The sequence below is a fragment of the Oreochromis aureus genome, linkage group 22, assembly GCF_013358895.1.
Source record: "Oreochromis aureus strain Israel breed Guangdong linkage group 22, ZZ_aureus, whole genome shotgun sequence".
Lineage (NCBI taxonomy): Eukaryota > Metazoa > Chordata > Actinopteri > Cichliformes > Cichlidae > Oreochromis > Oreochromis aureus.
Window position 1 is genome coordinate 35,095,053 of NC_052962.1, and position 20,876 is coordinate 35,115,928.

Consider the following 20,876-nt stretch of genomic DNA (forward strand, 5'->3'; position numbering starts at 1 on the left):
AGTGATGAATCAGAGCCTCAAGGTGTTGAGAGGTAGGAGGGGCTAAATGCACATTGCTCATTTGTGTGCTTAGGCTTTTATTATTAAAAGAAACACTGAATCATGTTTAGAAGATAAATTGCCTGTGCTTGTGTGGTGCATCCCCCTGAAGGGATAGGCTGATAGTGTGTACAGACCCAGAAACCACCTGAAGGAGGCCAACAGCTGATTTAGCTGACTTGAGCAGAGGACTCCACTCCAATTAAAGAGAAAAGCTGAAAGGCTGAGTATCACACTGGATGGGAAGCTGTGGGAGAGCAGGCTGTTCGAAACACGTTCCTTTGATTCACACATAGAACATGTGAAAAGAAATATTGGTTAGAAGTAAAATGATTAAATAAAGCAGTTTTTGTGAATTTTATGTAGCCGAGTGGTAAATTAATAATAATATTTTCCATTTCAGTTAACCAAATATCCATTTAAGGTTCAAAAAGGGGTTTCTTAAAATGTTGTTTCTTTGTTTCCATGTATGGTAAGACAAGAATGTTATTGGGTAATTAATGTTATTGCTTCAGGGTTAACTGCAGTTTCCCCCCCCCCCCCCGAAAAAAAACTTAACAAGAAATGCATCTCGGGACTTCCTGTTTACTTTTTTTTGTTGTGGATGTGGAACGGGAAGGTTGTGAAGGAGTTAAATTGTTGGTAAGGAATTGTTAAATATGCACATAAATTGTTGAAACATAATTGTAGTGCAGTGGTAAAACGTCAGTATTTTAACAAGATGATGTATTTCTGAAATGTATGATGCAAAGGACCTGTATGTGCAGCATGGAGCGGCCATTTTCTGCATGCAAGGGATAAGTTGCGAGATCGTCTGTGTGCTCCAGTATTCCAAGTGAGCTGAGATTGCTGTGGAATGTAAGTGTTTATAAAAATGTATGTAACACTTCCACATTTTTTAAAGGAGCCTTGTGTGATTTAGCTCTTTGTATTTTGTTCTGCACAGACAGAGGCCACTGCCGAATTTTGGGTTTTGTATTTTATTTCATTTCCTTTATTCCTCGTGTTGTATTGGCGCATCTTTGTATAATTGTTTATTTTGTTACTTTGCCACGTTACCTCTCATGCTGTCGATGTTCAGTACAAGTCCATATGGCCGCTGTTTGACCAAAGTAAAGGTCAAAGGACATTTTTGTTTATTCAGTCGTCATTGACAATAAAACTGCACATTAAGAACCTGAGAAGAGATATTTTACTGTTATTTTATCATTACATCAGAATCAGGTCTCTACATGTTTTTGGAGAATGGCCTTCATCCCTCCAGCAGAGTTCACAGTCTTAGTCTTGCTGTTCAGTGCTGGCTCAATACCATTGTATGTTTGTGTCCTTTGTCAATATATATGCATCTTTGTATGGAGTGAATCAGCCAGTTTATCAGAGCATCAAACACAAATATATCTGATTTTTCTATATTTATGAAAATAGTCTCTAAAAATGTAGGGAATCAACAAAGTCTTAATTTACACTGATGCATTTTAATTAAGAGGCCAGTGTTGATCAGTGGCTGTCCAGGCCTTTCAGAGCCACTCACACACCAGCAGCACAATGATGATGTCACTGACTCTACTGCTGGCCACCCTGGGGCTCCTTGTTCAGGGCGAGACTCTCTGTGAAAACTTTGCTTCAGCATGCAGCCAGGTTCACCACAATGATGTTCTGCTATGATGGAGAAACTCTGAAACCAGCAGCACTGACCTTCTTCCATCTGTTCTCCATGTTAAATAAATGATCCTCTAATGTTTGGATCTTGATCATATTTCAAGTTCAGTAATGCTTGGATTCTTTTACATGTTTTTTTGTTGTCGTTGTTTTTTGTGTTTTTTTTACATTCATGGGGAGAACAAGTACTCATTCAGTCTCCTGGATCTCAGTCTGATGTTCCAGGACAGACTGTCTCGATCAGATGGTCTAAGGCGCTTGGAAAGAAAAGCGTCTGGACTTATTTAAGTTGCTTTAAGAGTTTAGGAGTTTTGTCTTTGGGATGAACCAGTTTCTGTCTGAGTGTGTTGCTGGGCCTGAAGTACACTGGGATGCCGTGCTTGGAGAAAAACTATCAGAAAAACTCAGGAGAGTCTTCTCCAAGCACGACATCCCAGTTTACTTCAGACCCAGCAACACACCAATCAGATGTAGCCATGCACATGACCAGAGCGGCCCAAGCCTTTCAAAGTAGCGGACACATAAAAAGAAGAAACACATCAAAAAATGGCAGAGGCAACTGTCTCCGCTAGAACTGAAAAGGATCAACACCCTTGGCCTCATGGCCTCATGTACAAAGCATATTGCGCTTAAAAGCAGTACAAAAGAACAGCTAAATAACACAGTGTCTTCAGTGTGAGCCAAAACAAACTGACATCTCAGCATAAAAAAACTCAACATCTAACCTGATCTATACGGATTTTAGCTAAAGTCAAGTCCTACCTGTGCAGGAACGATCTAGAAAGGGTGGTCCATGCTTTTATTACTTCACGGCTGGACTACTGTAACTCCCTTTATGCTGGTTTAGATCGTTCCTGTCTGCATCGCCTCCAACTGGTGCAGAACGCTGCTGCTCGCATGCTGACCGGTTCCAAAAAGAGAGACCACATCACTCCGGTCCTCTGCTCTCTCCACTGGCTCCTAGTTGCTTTTAGGATTGATTTTAAAATTTTACTGCTGGTTTTTAAGGTTCTTAACGGTACTGCACCTCCTTACCTGGCAGAGCTTCTTAGCATTTACTGCCCCAGGAGATCTTTGAGGTCAGCAGACTTGATGCTTTTAGATGTTCCCAGGTACAGATTAAAGACTAGGGAGAGAGGGCTTTGCTGTGGCTGCACCCAGACTGTGGAACAGTTTACCCCTCACATCAGATTCTCCACAAGCCTAGGAACTTTTAAAACTGCTCTTAAAACTCACCTCTTTTCATTGGCTTTTAGCAAGGTTTAACCTATTGTTTTAATTTATTGTTTTATCAGTGAGGTATTTTATGTACCTGTGTTTTATAGTATTTTATATTTGTATTTTATTATACAGCACTTTGGTCAGCCTTGGTTGTTTTTAAATGTGCTTTATAAATAAACTTGACTTGACTTGACTTGACTAATCACATGACCCTGTACTGTGTTCTCTGCACCTGCCTTGCAATGATCATCACCTGCACTTATGTATATATCAATCTGTTTAGCACACTTTATGTTTCATGTAAGTGTTTGTCTTATCATATGTTTGCACAAAGTACTGCTACAATTTCCTAATGTAAATCAGCTCAACATTCGGCAATAAACCCCCTTTCTTCTTCTTCTCCTTCTTCTTCTCCTTCTTCTTCTTCTTCTTCTTCTTCTTCTTCTTCTTCTTCTTCTTCTTCTTCTTCTTCTTCCGAAGAAACATGTAGCAGTCAGTTTGCTCTAAATTTCTTTTCAGCTGTGGTCAGTCTTATGTTACAGCACTTGTGTCGATTCCTCAAGGATCGGTGTACTGCAACTTTTTAATGAGATGAGAGATAGCCTTTATTTGTCAGTTGCAAGTCTTTTGCCCACAACCGAGATGACAGACCTTGCCGACCGTACATACAATACAAACATCACATTGGGGAGACAGGTCAGGCCAGGTAGCGAGGAAAAAAACATGGAAATATGTAACACAAAAGGATAATACAGAAATGCACAGATATCAACACACCATAACACAATAAACACAGACAAGCAACATGGGAAAGTGTTCCAGTGTGTACATCTGATCTGGGACCGCTGCAATCTTCGACTGCGCCTCCAACTGACCCGATGTCCACATCAGAGAGGAGGTAAGCGTTGGAGGTGGCGTTGGGTAGGGAGGGTGATGCGTCAGTGAGTGCTTATCAGTGTAAGTGTATGTGTGTGCGTGTCCATAGTTCAGCTGAGACAGTGTCCTTCGCCCTGCCAGGCTAAGTAAACAGTCTTCCAGCCAACCCAGGTGGCCTTGTATGGAATGGGAAGGAACAGTCTAAACACAGTCGTTATCAGGGAGTTTTTGTTCAGCTCCAGCCTTGAGCCCACAGCTGGCGCCGAAGGGATAGCCGCATTATGATGGTGATTTTTCTTTTTGCAACAACTCATGAGAATTTCAAGCTGTTTTTAACACTCCGACACTGGTCTCTCAATCTCCCGTTGGATAGCTGCGAGTTTCTTCATGATGTTATTAGCCGTCGATTCCATGATCTTGTCACTCTTTTGCTCACAGAGCAGATTCTGAGACCTCACAACCGCAGCCAACTGATCCGTGATGTATTCCAGCTTCCGCCCATAGGTGTTGTTCTGAGCGGATTCTTCCCTGATGTATCCCAATATCCGCTCAGAGATGTTATTCTGAGTATTCACTGCAGCCGCTAGCGCCTCCAAGCTCTTAACCATGCTGCCTTCCATGAGCCCTTTCTGAGAAGTCGCACCTCGTCCCATCGATTCAATCCCAGCGGGCAGCCTTGTGGGGGTTTGAACAGCTGGTTCCGCTTTCTTAATTCTCCGATAAGCCAGGGTCAGGCCAGCTCCGATCAGCAAGAACCCTGTTATCATGGTTCCGAATAGGTAGATATCTTCAGCGTCCTCGATCGACAGTCCCGCCAGGCACACGATCCTCCATTTCTGCCACCCGTCCATCGTGTATCCGGCAGGGAAAGTACCTCCAGGGCACTCGGGCTCTCCCGAGCCCAAACTTCTCATTGAGAAAAGGGTGTCAATAGCATTCAGAGACCAGTTGATCAAATCCATAATTCTCTTTTAGGTTTGTGTCCGTAGTCTAACACACATGAATTAATTGGCTGAATTGCCACCTCAGCATGCAGTCAAGTAGGATAGAGTCTTGCTAATGACCTAATAATTTTATTTCGGTGTGTTGCGGCGAGAACATGTTTAATAGTCTCAGGACACTGGCCCTTGAAGACTTGAGCTTGACACCCGTGGGTTATAGTATCACAGTCTTAGGCTTCGTCCACATTAAAAATAAAATGATTAAAAAAATGTGCATGTCCAGAATCACTCCCTTTCTCTGCTAGAAACTACATTAGTAATTAAGCCGTTTTAAGATTTTTCTTTTCTCAACAAGTGACTTTTTGTCCGGACTTCTTCAATGAACTTTTTTTTCTCTTGAAGGAGAATCTATTGGCTAGCACTGCTTAGCCTTGCATAAATTCTTATTTTAAACTTAATCTGGAATTCATCGCAAGCTGTTTGTGCGGGATATGAGGGACAAGATTTCGTTTTTTAACAAGAGTTTGTAAAAAACATCTCCAGTGTGATAAAATGTTCATGCCAAACATCTGCAGCTTGGCAGCACTATAATGCCTAGACCTAATTCTTCTCAAAACCATATATCTTTCCACAGGTCTCAATTTCATCAGATATCACCTAGACACAGAGTTGGATGAGGCCAGAACAAACGGCAGACTATCCGATGAACATGACTTCTTTGGATCCATAGGGTCAGGAAAGCCAGAAGCAGGGGAGCTGGAGAGGTACCTGTCATGTCTATTCACTGGAGGTAACAGAATTAGCAATCAGAATCAGCATACTTTATAAATCTCTAGGGAAATTAAGTAAATATTATGTATGGATCGGTTGCATAGCTGTCAATCAAAATCAGTACAGCTCTTCCTGCATCTGCAGCCTGTGAGAGACTTTTTAGTCATGCAGGACTCCTGTTCACTGCTAAACAGTTACAGCTTCACAGCAAGAACCTTGAGAGCAAACTGCTGCTGAAGCTTAACCATCACTTCACTGAGTGAAGAAATGGCACATTTTTGCTAAATATGCAGAAATAAATACATATGTTGAAGTTGCCTTGTTCTAATGTTTTCTCTGAGGCTGCTGTGCCATTTGGAGTAAAAGTAAATATAAAGTTTACAGCATATCTTGTCACTGGAAATGGTTTGCACTGCTCACATATTTATATTATTTACTGTAGATTTTGGTTAAAAAAGCTTTATGTTGTGAAAAACTGAAATCTGGAAATTAGAATTATTGCGCCTCATTTTGTTAATGTTTTTTTTTAATTATTATTATTATTACCTTTATTTAACCAGGAAAAAAATCCCATTGAGATTAAAAACCTCTTTTTCAAGGGAGTCCTGGCCAAGAGGCGACAACACGTTTAAATTACAAAGTTACATACATATTATAAATTACATTTTAAAAACATTTTTCTCTGGCTCTCTCAATCTGGACTTAAAAGCATTTAACGAAATGAGATCTGCTATCTTCCAGTCTTTTTGCATCGTGTTCCATGTGAAAGGGGCAGCATAAGTAAAAGCCCTCTTTCCCAGTTCAGTTCTGGCAAATGGGACATTGAGCAAAAAAAGATCGCTTGAACGCAAACTGTAAGAAACAGTACTTCTCCGTGTGAGTAGATCGCAAATATAGGTGGGCATTTGTCCAAGCAAGGCCTTATAAATAATGATGCACCAGTGAGCAAACCTCCTGGAGGACAACGAAGGCCATCCCACTCGAGCGTACAGATCACAACAATGGGTCAAGGCCCTACAGTTTGTAATAAACCGTAAAGAGGCATGATATACTGAGTCAACCTTATGAAGACACTGGGCAGAAGCATTCATATACAGCAGATCACCATAATCTAAAACAGATAAAAATGTAGCATTTACAAGACGCTTTTTTGCTTCAAAAGAAAAACAAAGTTTGTTTTGAAAGAAAAATCCCAATTTTTGTTTGAGTTTTTTCACAAGATTGTCTATGTGAGGTTTAAAGGTCAGAGAATCATCAATTAAAAAGCCAAGATATTTATACGTATGCACCACTTCTATGAGGTTTCCCTCAAGAGTGGACACCAAAGGGACAGTTTGAGGAAATTTCTTCATGTTTGAAAACAACATTAGCTTTGTCTTTTCAGCATTAAGAACCAATTTCAGCTCCAGAAGTGTGTGCTGAACCACGTCAAAAGCTTTCTGCAAAGATTCTATTGCCTTTTCAAGGTTTGAGCCAAAGGAATAAATAACTGTGTCATCAGCATAAAAATGCATACTAGCATTGGACACATTTTGACCCAAATCATTTATATACATGATGAACAGCAGAGGTCCTAATATTGAACCCTGTGGCACCCCGGTGTGAATATTCAAAAATTCTGAGCACAGGTTTTCACATTTAATGCATTGAGTCCTGTCACTCAAATAGTTTGTAAACCAGGAGACAACATGTCTAGACAGCTCCAAAGAAAGAAGCCTATGCTTTAAAATGGCATGATCCACAGTGTCGAAAGCTTTTGACAGGTCAATGAAGAGAGAAGCACAATGCTGTTTTTTATCAAGAGCAACAAGTATGTCATTTATCACTTTTGTGGCAGCAGTGACAGCACTGTGCTGTTTTCTGAAACCAGATTGTAGTTTTGAAAGAACTTTATTAGAGTACAAAAACTCTTTTAATTGCTCACTGACGAGAGACTCAAAGACTTTTGCCAAAACACACAAGTTTGATATTGGCCTATAGTTAGTCAAAATGGCCGGGTCGCCTCCTTTTAGTATTGGCGTAACAAAAGCAGACTTCCAAACAAGTGGAATTTCTTTATTTTGGATTGAAAGATTAAAGAGGATCATAAGAGGTTGTGCAATGTAATCAGCTGCTATTTTCAGAAAATAGGGCTCTATTAAATCTGGCCCTGGGGGTTTCCTGTGATCTAAGGCTTTAAGAGCCTTATGCACTTCCTGAACAGAAAAAGGAGAAAAATCAAAGAGCTCCCCAAAATATGTTTGGGGTTCTGTGCAGGGAATCATAGGGGCTGCTCCAACCGAATTAAATAATAAACCAGTAGCTACGAAGTGCTTGTTAAAGCTGTTTAAGACCTCAGTTCTGTCATAAACTGGGACAGAATCTTTTAAGATAAATTTTGGAAGGGCCTGTGATATTTTATTTGTAGATAAGGACTTAATTACTTTCCAAAATTTCTGAGGGTTATTGAGGTTTTCTGTAGTAACAGATAAATAATATTCTGACTTAGCCTTCTTGATAAGTGTCATGCATTTGTTTCTTAATTTCCTAAAGTCTATCCAGTCAGTCAGGGAATCGTTTTTCCTAGCTTTTGCCCATGCCACATTGCGTTGATGGATGGACTCTGATAAATCCGATGAAAACCAAGGGTTCTCCCGTCCCTTGACCCTAAATTTTCTGACCGGTGCATGCTTATTTAAAATCTTCATAAAAATTTCTTTAAAATAAGCCCAAGCCAGATGGATGTCTGGTATCAGACTCAAGTTTTCCCAATGACATATATTCTCTTTAAAAATACTAACATTTGTATATTTATTTATTTTTGTTTGTCTGATAGCATTTATTTAAAAAAAAAGTAAAAAATAAATCGGACATTACAACCAGTTACTCAGTACTTGAGTAGTCTTTTCACCAACTACTTTTTTACTCTTACTTGAGTAATTTTTTGGACGACTGCATTTTCACTTTTACTTGAGTAATAATAATAGTTTAAAGTAATGCTACTCTTACTTGAGTAAAATTGTTGGATACTCGACCCACCTCTGTTTCAGAGTCAGAGAGCCGTGTCTCTCTACAGTCAGAGGTTTTTGTACGGCGGCTCAATGAGTTTGTATCACTGTGGTTCACGTTCGGTGGAGGAACCAGACTGGAATTTGGATGTAAGTAACATTTAAAACTTCTACAACTTTATTGTAGACGAATTTACTTTACTTTTTTACATCACTTCACTATTTATATTCAAGTGAATTTACTTTACTTGAATATTTTTGAGCTCACTGCAAAGGTTATGAAACATCAAGGTTATCCAGATGATAAAGTGATATTTTTTGCTTTAATTTTTGAATCTCAAGGTTTAGTTTGGAGAGCCGTGTCACTCTATAGTCAGAGGATTTTTTTATGATAACCCATTTATTTATTTTTTTGTAACTAAAAACAATATTATAAGTTTTTTTTTTTTTTAAATTTTGATTGAATACAAAATAATATCTTGTTTTCCTAAGAACAATTTTATATTTATGGTCTTTCTTTTGCCTGTTATAAAGGGCAGGATGGGATCGGCATTGCTAGAAATCTCAATCTTAATCTCATTCTTGCTCAGTAATATTTAACTAACTTGTGGTATAGAAAAATTATAACTTTTTTCCTCTTGTGTCTGGTTAGACTGAGTTAAAATTGACACTAAATAAAACTGAATATAAAGATGTGAATTTAAAAATGTGTAAATTCTTAGATGTTTTGTTGTGTCAGATACTGTTTTATATGTTTGAAATTGCTTGAACTGTTGAATAATGACTGAAATGTTGAGATGATGATTCTCTCTGTGCTGATATGCATGAGAGGTTTCTTAAAGGGAAGTGAAACAATGTGTGAGTTACTGACTGGTGGAGCAGAAAAAACACCTGACAGAAACTTCTTAAAGGAGAAAAACTCTCTCACAGTACAGGCGTTTCTCCTGTGTGCTCCCTGCCTTGTAATCTGATTGGTGTCTCCTAGGTGATGTCCGTCCTGCCCTAACAGTGCTGCCGCCCTCTAGTGAGGAGCTGAAGCAGGGGACTGCAACAATCACATGTCTGGCCAACAAGGGCTTCCCCTCAGACTGGAGGCTGTCCTGGAAGGTGGATGGCAGCAGCAGCAGCAGGTGGGAGGAGAGCAGGAGCATTGTGGTGCAGAATGATGGCCTCTACAGCTGGAGCAGCACCCTGAGGCTCCCTGCAGACCAGTGGGAGAAGGTGGGCTCTGTGACCTGTGAGGCCACCCAGGGCTCGCAGGCTCCAGTCTCAGAGAAACTGAGGAAATACGAGTGTTCCTAGTCCTGACTCAACTCACTGGTTTTACTGCTCTCTGCATTTTTTTTTACTGCTCTTTTACATTGCGTAAAAATAAAGATTTATTCATCAAATCAGCTGTTTTCATTGGATAAAAAAAAATTCCAACCAATTCCAGCGAACCATCAATCACGGTGCAATATTTAAATGATTTCCTAATATATAAAAAATATTGTGGACATCAAAAATGAAAAAGAAAAGAAAAGCGAATCTATAAAAACAGGTTTTTGGCAGTTATTTAAATTTACGTACTTTGTAGTATTGTTAATGATTTAAATGCTTTAAATAAATTGTAAAAATATTCCAATAGAGACGTTCATGTGTTCAATTTAGCTGCTGATGTGTGATAATCAACCTTGCAATGCTTCTTCAGATCAACACGTCTCTTTCTCAGACACAGGTGACACTCACATGTGCTGTATCACTTCATGTTATTTTTTTTACTTTAATTACAAGTGAAACTCAGAGAAAAAGATTAAAAAATCATTACACACACCAGCATCACCCAGTTTTAAGTAGTTGTAGCTGCATTAACTTTTCTTTGTGGTGGTTTCCATCATGTATGACTCTGTGGTGACTTCTTCTGTTGAGCGTAACATAACCAGTAAAAGATCATGACTGGTTACTGTATCCTGAATGATGACACGCTTACCTGCTTTATTCAAAGTCACTGGACAAAATCCAGAATTAGATTATCAGATTAAATACGATTAAAAAAATATCTAAACAGGAGATATAAATGTTGTGCATTCCCACATAAGGTGGGACACCTGGTCATCTTATCTGCTCTTTCATGTGCATTGGGGACAGTTTGTGAGGTAAAATGGTTAATTCTCCAAAGTTTTTAGAAAAGAAAGCCGATTTTACAAAGGGAACTTTTGAATTTATATATTTAAAATACTTTTTGAAAATTCTGGTGGGGCACTTCTGCCCATTGATCCATCCATCCATTGTCTCCAAGTGTTGGGTTGTGGTCGCAACACGCTAAACATACCCCCTGAACTCTACTGAACTCTACAGTTTGATCCACTGCCTAGAATCCCTGATACTCAAGTGCTAGATGACTGTAATCACTATCAGTAATAAGCAATTTAGTTTTTTCACCTCTCAGCTGGTACCAGTATAACATATGCTGCAAATATAAACATTGTGGCTGGTTTTAGACTTGATGGTGACGGAGCCTCACAGAATAGAGCTCACTGCTCCACTCTGAGTCACTGTGACCTGGAGTTTGGACTCTAAAGGTGCTGGTTTTGTTTTACTTCTTCTCTCAGTCATCACTGTCTCTTACTCTCTTTCTTTCTCTCATCAGACTAAATAAAGATTCAGACTTTCATATTTTCTTCCTCTTGATGACTCATCGATACATCATATGATATTTTATGAAACCCTGAAAAAACAATGAACAAATAAATCAATAAAAACAATTGTTATGTCTTCTGTATCTATAGATACAAACCATCACACTGAGTGATTCAAGAGAAAGTAGTAGTTCAACCTTTCAGAAAAACAAATTAATACAATATTTTTTCTCAGAAAAGTTTATATAAAATGTAAAAATGACATGCAATAAAGAAAATGTTTGTATTTTTTTTGACATCACTGTGTGAGTGGGTAGCTGTTACACTGCTGACATTAATAAACTTCAGTCTAAAGTCCACTGATGGTCAAAGTGAAGTCATTCTGATTTGTTTCTCTTTAAAATTTATGAAATTCTAAACTGATGATGTTTTGCATCAGCAATCAGAAATTTAAGAGATTTTTCAGAAAGGTACCAGTTAATGTCATCACCTATAAATGCGGTTTCTTTATATTTGATAGAGACATTGTGCTGTTGGTGTGTGTGTGGCTCTACAAGCTTGTACAGACACTGAACAACACTGACCTCTAAACAGCTGAGAGCAGATGCAGGACACATATGCAAACACACAGTCAGCTGTTTTCAACTGTTCACCCTACATATTATTACTATATGATTAACCCATCAGCTTTTGGTTTGAACTGGCAAATAAATATAAAGCAAACTAAAAATCTTCACCTGACTTTACCTTTTTCTGATTAACCTTTCAACTTTTGCATTTTTTTTAATTATGCTAAATTTAAAGTGTTTGTGCAAGTTTTTATCTTTAGTACTGAAACCTTCTGCTGTCATGGTTCAGCAGTGATGCTTGTCTGCTGCCATAGTTACAGAGCTGGGAGAGTAAATAAAAGCTTAGAAGGAATTGAAACTTATACTGAAATCCACAGCTGCAAGTCCTCCTCTGAGCCTTCTGCAAGGGGAAGACCATGATCGTGTGCATGGCCATGAAGGGCTTCCCATCAGACTGGAGTCAGAGACAACTGACAGGCTCTCAAGCCCTGTGTGCGTGTTTCACACAATCACTGCATTATTTTTTGCAGTCATTTCCCCTCATTGTCAGGTTTCAAAAATGGTAGTTTTGATTTTTGTGAACGAGACACTCTCATGACTCAGTGAGTGACATCACTGACCAGTCCATCGGTGACATGTAGTCTGTTGCAAGTCGCATTTTGGCATTGCCTCGGATCGCTTAGAACCCCAGCAGAGTAGGTAGTAAAAAAGTACTTGGTACCAGGTATTATGACCTAAAGGAAAACCCTGAAAACCAAGGCGAGTAAGTACTAATGGAAAAAGGGCTCTAGAGGTCAGACACCTGGAACCTGCAGCTTGTAAAACAATGCTAACATCCCAGTGGTACCTGGTGTTGCAGCTGATAAAGAGCCATAAACTACGCCCATCTTTTAAAAGTGATTGTCAGTTTGTGGGGCTTTGTTCAGACAGAGTGAAAGAGACCATGTTCTACATTACTCCTTAAAAGCTGTTGATATGTAAAATATAGAATGTTGAAATCTGTGATTTAAAACAAAACAAAAATAGCTTAAAATGTTAAAGATGGTCTGATGAAATTAGTGAAAATCATTTGTGTTTCCATCTGAGAGTTGGCAGGGCACAGGCTGATGTTGGGTTTTAGAAATACTAGATGATAACATGAGAAATGCTAACCTTGACAACACTACCATCAAGTTTAAGATGTGAGAAGCAAATGCATCACAGAATTTCAGAAAATGTGTGCTTCTTCCTTAAGTGGTTCAAATTTGCCCAGGGAATTTACCCATGGGTCAAAGGTCATTATGAAGAGTTTTCTCAATAACTGTTACATTTTAGAACATCTTGACTTATTTTTATTGAAATTCAAAGAAAAAGGAGAAAAGCTGTGTCACAATTCATAGGCTGCATCCTTCGGAGGCCACATTTGAAGCCAGGCGATGAAGGCTGTCCCAGTTCGAAGGCTGCTCCAAATGGGGCCCACAATCCTTTTCCCAGGATTTAAATGATCTGTCGGGTGTATCCTTCGTGGCTCAACATATTCCAGGATTCATCGCGCAGCGGTGCCGGTGGATAATTTTTTCAAAAAAATAGCAGACGGCTGAAGAGTAAACTTTTAAAAGTAAGTACTGACTTTTATGTCACTTTTTATGTGGCGGTACAAATGTTTTAATAATGAATATAACGGTACAAGCAGGATCCACTGAACTGTTAATGTTAGTTTGGTTATTTTGCAGGATCTGTTCAGTGGTGTCAAGCCAAACGGACTTTAATGTTTGTTTTAACCAGATTTGAATCCTGCAGCTTATCACATGTTTTATTTCCATAAGTGAGAACTGCAAGTGTCCAGAGTGAGGACAGACTGAGGGACCCACTGCTGCACATCATCTGTGAGGGTTTGCACCCCTGATGATCCACCAGGACAAACTCAGCAGTGTCTGTGGAAAAGCCAGCAGCAGCTGACAGATGGAGAGAATAGACAGACTGTTCGCTCTTTGTGAAGGACTGCTAGAAAAGTTTAAAATAACTAGTTGTCTGTCCTGAATCAGTCTTATTAGCTAATGTTAAAATAATTGTATCATTCAAGTGTTTCCAATGTGGGAGAAAGTACTCAGGGACTTCAAGTTAAACAATGTTTGGATTCAGCTTTGAATCCTGCAATGTCAGTGATCCAAGATGGTGCCTGTGTGTGCAGATTCCCGTCAGCTGTTACCTGTTTTGTTTTCTTTTACATCTGTTTACATCTGTTTTCTTTAAAATTGTCTCTACTCTTCTGGTTTGTGACTTCCAGTCACTGCTAAATATCCGAGCCACTGTTGAAGAGCAGTCCTGATTGTTCCCAGGATGTGAGAAATTTCGTATTGCACCTGTGCTAGAGACTGTACCACTCCGCCGCGGTTCACTTTGCCATCCCTCCAGGAAGAAATGCCACAGAAAGGGAGGGAGAGGGGGTGGTGTATTGGTAAAATTCAAAACCTGCATGGCTGCATCACCGATGACTAATCCCTGCGCTCTTCTGAACAAACTTGCCTCGGACAACAATTTGTTCATCTCCTGGCGATCCCTGGAATTAGTTCACCAATGGATCGTACCTCTGGCCCCGCATCTCAGTGTCCAGCTTTCACAGCATTCGTCCCCTCGTCTTCGTAGAGGTGGAGTGGATCACCAGAATCTTCGTCCTCTGGGTCAATCATCCCAGTCGGCGAGCAACTCTGTGTTAGCTAGATTTGCTCTGGTTAATGCTAAGTCGCTAGCAAATAAGAACTTTATTTTAAATGACTTCTTCACCACTCGTCGCTTGGATTTTCTTCTGGTGACAGAAACTTGGCTAAACTTCGCTGAGTAGAGCGAGTCCCTCCAGACTGTAACTATCTCGACTCGCCTCGGACTACCAGGTGGAGGGTTAGCCACTGTTTATAAAAACTGTTTCAACTGTCGGAAGCTAACAGCTGATACTTACACCAGCTTTGAACTGCAGTTGTTTGAAATCCCGCTGTCCACTCTGGTGCTGTGTGTGCTGGTGTACCGACCACCAAAATACAATGAGAATTTTATCCAAGACTTCTCTGAATTCTTCGCAGGAATTGTGCCAAGGTATGACAGAGTTTTAATTGTAGGGGATTTTATTATCCATGTTTGTTGCTTAAATACACTGCTGACTGATACCTTTTAAATCTTACAGACTCTGTTAATCTTGTTCAGTCAGTTAAAGGCCCACCTCACAAACATGGTCATACCTTGGAACTTGTACTGTCTGGTGGCCAGAGTCTCAGTGACACCGAAATCTGCGACATTAATTTCTCTGACCACATGCCTGTTATATTTGAGTTCCCTCTTTCATGTCAGTCTGTTAGACCTGGTGTGCCCAATACCGATCTCGCATGATGGCCTTTTCTTTCTGAAGTCCTGAAGAAAGTTGTCCTTCTTCAGCTCCTGACCTTTTTAGATAACAATGGCATTAGTAAAGTATTTCAGTCTGGTTTTAAAGTGCACCACAGCACTGAAACTGCTCTTTTAAAAGTTTTGTAATGACCTTTTAACATTTATTGACTTGAGAGATTGTGCCGTTATATTATTAGACCTCAGTGCTGCCTTTGATACCGTAGATCATATGATTCTTATCTCTCGGCTTGAACACTGTGTTGGAATCAAAGGGACTGCACTGGAATGGTTTAAATCTCACCCGTCCAACCGAAGTTTTTCTGTTTTGTCCCGGGTACACAAGCTGTGCAATCACACTTGCTTATATATATATTTTTTTTGTAACTTATATCTATGTACATTCACTTGAATGAAAATTAAAATGAGAAATATAATCCTTGCTAACCTTTGAGCAATCTGATGGACCGCGCAGTGAAGGAACGTCAGGCACAGGTTAAAGTGCGAGAAGTTTTTTTATTTGACCCTAAAACAAACTTGGTTAAATTATACAGATAATTCAACATCTTGGGCCCACAAAAGAGGTCAAAGTAACAGAACTCTTTGTTTCCAGAAAAGCTGGCAACAAGCAATACTACTAACTCAAACAAACTAATCTACCTAAACGAGACAAAGGGGAAACTTACACAGTGGCTGATCAGCCAACAAAAATACAGAAAGGTGTAGAACACAAAACCCAACTCAAACTAACATAACAAATTCCATTTCCCCCCATGATCCAGAATTGTGGTATGACCCAATTTGCAGGTCACCACATAGGCTTGCTCCGCCCCTTCTCCACCTTTTAGCTCATCAACCAAGAGACTGGGAGCAGCTCCCACTGAGGTAACTCAGAAAACAAAGAAAGATTAAATCAGACATACAGACAGTGTAAACTAAAATGTTCGCACTTATTTTAGAATACAGTATTATGTGATTGTATAGAATAGACAGATATAATAGAATGGCTTTATTGTCACTATACAGTAGTACAATGAGACACAGAGCATCTCCTACTCAGTGCAAACATACTGGTGGGGGGTGTGCACAGTTCTGCAGCACTGTATGAACAGTATTAACAGAGAAAAAAAAAATGTGTGATTGTATAAGTAAATTTATTCTAAACCAAAACCAATTCTTTATTACCCTGTAAATTAAATCTTACATTTAAAGAAGTGTAGTGTTATGGTTAAGCCTCTATTGTAACACTGATGTTCGGTAGATATAACCACTGTGTGGCTGTAAGTATATTCAATTATTCTAAAATTAACATTAAAATGTTTTAACTTTAATTTAACTTTAATTTCACTTTAGAACATCTGTGAGGAACATCTGTGAGGTACACCTGAGGGGGATATCTTTGGTTGCCAGTCAAATTTATTTTCATATTATTCACAATAAGAGCTCTATGAGAAGTATTGCATTTATTTTCAAATATGTCAATCTGAAGTTCTTTTTTCTGGATTTGATTGTTGACATTTAACAAATCATAGGTGATATTGATGCTGTGTAGTATGAAACTGAGGTCAAAGGTCATGGTGAGGGGTTGTCTTAAGAGCTGTTCTACTTTTGGCTCCTCTGGACTTTCTGGACTGAAAACAGAAAATAGCAGCGAAATAAAACTCTCTCTGTGTGTGTGTGTGTGTGTGTGTGTGTGTGTGTGTGTGTGTGTGTGTGTGTGTGTGTGTGTGTGTGTGTGTGTCCTCAGTGAACTGTATCAGTCTCTGCAGTATCTTCCAGCTGCAGCAGCCAGTTCAGTTTCTGTTCAGTCTGACTGAGGGAGGTTTTTGTACGACTGTTTTTCACTGTGTGAACACATAATGACTGTTCAACCAGTGTTCACTCTGACAGTAATAAACTGCTGCATCTTCAGCCTGGACTCCACTGATGGTCAGAGTGAAGTCAGAGTTTGATCCACTGCCTGTAAAACGAGCTGGAATCCCTGATTGTCGAGTGCTAGCATAGGTAATGAGCAGTTTAGGAACTCCTCCATCTTTCTGTTGATACCAGGCTAAAAGATGGTTGTTGTTCCAAAAATTAACATTCTGACTGGTCCTACACTTGATGCTCACAGATCCTCCCACAGCAGAGCTCACTGTTCCAGGCTGAGTCACTGTGATCTGTCCTCTGGACTCTGAGGATACAGAGACAAAAACATAAAGCAGCTTCATGGTTTTGTGGGCTTCATTTCAGAGGGACAGATGTTGATAGAGGAGAGGAGTTTGATTCTCTGGACTTTACCTGTGAAGCAGCAGCAGAGGAGAGTCCAGATGAGGACGCAGATCAAAGTCATGTTTTTGATGAGGAGGATTTCTGTGGCTTCTGTTGTGATGAAGGACAGCTGTCAGTCATCCAGTGTTCAACTCTCAGGACTATAAACTCTCCCAGAGCACTGGAGCATGGTGCTGCTGATGCAAAGTGCCTCTCTATGGAAATGATCTGACTCCAACAGTGATGCTGTTTGTCGATGAATCAACCACTTCATGATATTGAAACAAAAGTGCTCATTTCAGTATCCAATTAGACTTATTTAGGCTTATTTAAGTGGATACTCTCTGTCTAAATGTCTCCTATTATTTAACACTTGTGCCCTCATCAAATTTTGCACCTTGTCGACACCTTCACATACAAAAATGTACATGCAGACAAACTGCCATAAAATCCTCATACAGCAATATTTATTCTGCCTGAAACATTAAATTATGTCACAGTTTTAACTTTTTAATGCTACTTTAACAGTTCAATTATTGATCTTTATTGAAAATTCTCACAAAAACTAAATATTTTCCATATAATAAAAATGATGTTTATGGGACATTGGTATTGATTAGAGTCTTGGACTTGGACCAGCAACAAAAGTGATTTGATTGCATGATTATTTTTTGTGCACTGCCAGATGCTCCCTCTAAAACCTTCATGGACAACGAGGCCCCATTTTTTAATCTCTCTGCCACTGCAGAATACAACCATTGTGTAATGTCAGCATTTTATTTTAAAGAAAAGTACAAATACACACACACACACACACACACACATTCTCTCTCAATTCATTTATCTCTTCCTCTCAAACACACACATATTTAAAGTCTGGATATTTCACTGTCAGTGTCATATGTTTTGTTCTGTTTGTCTTTTGTTGCTGCAGTTTTCAGTGTTGCTGCAGTTTGCATAACACTGCACCAACAAATAAATATCTGACTAATCAGTGGGAACATTGATGAAACAGATGTTGATTTGAAAATTGTTTCACACACACATATCCATACAAATCACTCTTTGGGCCCCCTGGTGGTCATATGACTCCATAACATAACTGGCAAAAACAGAAGAATGTCATGTATTGGTCTACAAGGACAAAATTGAATCTGCTGGAATACAGTAAAAATGTCAAATATCACTTCTTCTCTTGAGACTCTGATTGTGAGTACAAGAAAATAATGATTAGAATAAAATGTGCTCAAGTTTGTTTAGATGATAGGGTGCAGCTGTAGATCAGAGGAATAGGAAAGGATTTGTGAATGTGTGTGTTTTAGGTTGGTTTAGCTATCTGTGTGTGTAATTATGTAGAGGGAGAGGAATTTATTGACAGTGGGGTCTGCCTGTCATAAAAGGGAATAGGAAGCCACAGCTGGGGGTGTATAGGTATGCACAGAACAGGGTAAAAGTAGATGTAAGTCTGCAAGTATCAGCACAGGCTGGTACCGCACACACACACACACATACACACATACACATCACTCTAGCTAAGAGTTGCTGTTGTTGCCATATAAGTGAATCCCCAGGGTTTTCTAGCATGTTTTAAAGCTCATGGGGTCCCTCCCCCAAAGTGTGAGGCTGAATGTATTTATGTGTAGGACTGAGGGACCGGCCCTCAGATCTGCTGGTTACAATTGCATGATCTCCCTTTGCGCAGAGGTTTGGTTTAAATAAAAAGCATTACAAGTGTTTGTGATTTCAGAGTGTTTTTTCCAGCTGGGTGACAAACGGACCAGAGGTATGGAGTAATTTATAACATCAGTTTCAAAATTTATAAAATAAAAAAAAGCAAATACACAAAATAAAGTATAAAATAGAGTAAATAACCAGGATCTAGTTTGCATCATACAGTAGTAAAGGTATTTATTCATAGATAAAATGGTCAAGTCTGATTAGACAATCAGAAACGGGAAAATTACTATGCACAGTAGTAAGCATTGGCACAAAATCTATTAATATGTACTGGTGAGATTAAGTGACAATCTTTTTAATAAAGTGCATTTAAAAAAATCACACATGCAAAATGTTTCATAGTAGTTTTCGTTTGGTTTGCAGAAAACAAATAAAATTACATTTTTTCACCAATCTTTGATATGATGTATTAAATAGCTACTAAATTCTTACCTGTAGCATCACATTTAAACCCTGTTTAGCAATTTATAATCAAATTTTGAAATTAGATATTTCTAAATATTTCTTTCATTTAATACATTTGAATATTTGAAAAAAAGTGTTCTTGTCATGTTTGTGCAACACATGAGGGCGCTGTTTACTCACAGAAAAAAGGTTTCTGCATTAAAATGAACTGAGTTGTTATCGTGATGGAGACTGTGTCATAAATAAGCAGTAGTTTTGTGCCGTATTTTTCACTATTATTTATATACAACAGGTATCTTTTCTTTAAAAGAGGCTAAGAAAATATTAAACGGTAACAAATCAACACACAGTGTAAAGATCTCTGACTTTCAGTGTTTGAAACAGTCCAGTCTCAAACATCAATTTCAAAAGACCAAAAACTGTAATGTTTCATTTTGTTAACAGTTACAAGGTTACTGTTCATTTATTCTTAAATGAAGCTTTCTGTGATTCATTCTCTGATATTTTATAATCACTTAGTGGGAAAATTTCCTATTCAACTTTTGCTTCTGTTTGCTTCAAATTCCACGAGAATCAAACAAAAGCATAAATCAGAGTCCACAATATTCAGATTCTATAGAAAACATGGAAACTGTAGAGTATTTACACTAAACATGTTCATTGGTTCACTTCAATAAAAATAAATCAGTTCATCAAATAAAATCTGTTGATTGACTCGATTTGATTGACAGGACAGTTGATTAGAGGAGCAGAGTTTTCACCACCATCATTTAGACAGGGACTGAAGTATGGGTGGAGTTTCTGAATGAAGGAGCAGCTAGTAAAGGAGTAGATAAGAGCTGCAGTATCCACATCATAAAAAGAGACCAGACCCTCCTCATAATCCACAAACACCCCCACCTTCTCAGGACCAGACTGAAGACAGAGACGGACTGAAGGGCTGGCAAAAGCTCTGTACTCATTTCCATTTCTCAAGCCTTTACTCCAGAAACCATCCTGAGGAGTCAGTGTGATTTTTCCCTTCCTGTTGACCAACTCGCTGGCCACTCCTAAATCCCATGCAGTCTTTCCTTTAACCTGAACCTCGAAATAAAATCTGCCTGAAGATAAACTCTGCTTTCCTAAAACATTAGGACATGGTGAAAATCTCTGTGGGATGTCTGGAAGATTCTTCCTCACATCACCACAATGCACCTGTTTTCCATCAGATAGGATGAGTCTAGAATTTGCTGTATCAGGATCAAGAGTCACATCCACTGCATACTGCTGGACCCTCTCCAGCTCAGCCTCAAGCAGCTTCCTCTTCATGCATTTCCTGAGTTTCTCCTCCAGCTGAGCCACAGCTCTAACCACAGTTCCCTCATATGAAGGTGGATGAACTCTGATCTCTGTCCAGTCCTTTGTGGGTAGAACAGTTTTCAGGGAAGCGTTGGAGGAGGTGCAGGTGGT

The 20,876-nt window shown here is 39.1% G+C and overlaps 1 protein-coding gene and 1 gene segment (V, D, J or C); one reads left to right on the forward strand and one right to left on the reverse strand.

The window, feature by feature from the left end:
* Window positions 1-4: 4 nt before the first annotated feature.
* LOC116329956 (immunoglobulin lambda-like polypeptide 5) lies at window positions 5-11,379 on the forward strand. Its single transcript, XM_039605338.1, has 4 exons — window positions 5-32; window positions 5,371-5,526; window positions 8,501-8,644; window positions 9,480-11,379. The coding sequence occupies exons 1-4, from the start codon at window positions 5-7 to the stop codon at window positions 9,794-9,796; spliced, it is 645 nt and encodes a 214-aa protein (XP_039461272.1). The 3' UTR covers window positions 9,797-11,379.
* Window positions 11,380-16,876: 5,497 nt separating this feature from the next.
* Window positions 16,877-17,367, reverse strand: LOC120435554. The segment is given in 2 exon segments: window positions 16,877-17,208; window positions 17,316-17,367. Coding segments are annotated over 2 exon segments (384 nt in total).
* Between the last annotated feature and the right edge of the window lie 3,509 nt (window positions 17,368-20,876).

Bases quoted from the DNA above. Each gene is read 5' to 3' on its own strand.
- LOC116329956 (XM_039605338.1), top strand. From the start codon at position 5: ATGAATCAGAGCCTCAAGGTGTTGAGAG. The intron at 5,527-8,500 runs GTAACAGAATTA...CTCTTACTTGAG, and splicing joins GTCATGTCTATTCACTGGAG to TAAAATTGTTGGATACTCGA. The intron at 8,645-9,479 runs GTAAGTAACATT...GGTGTCTCCTAG, and splicing joins AACCAGACTGGAATTTGGAT to GTGATGTCCGTCCTGCCCTA.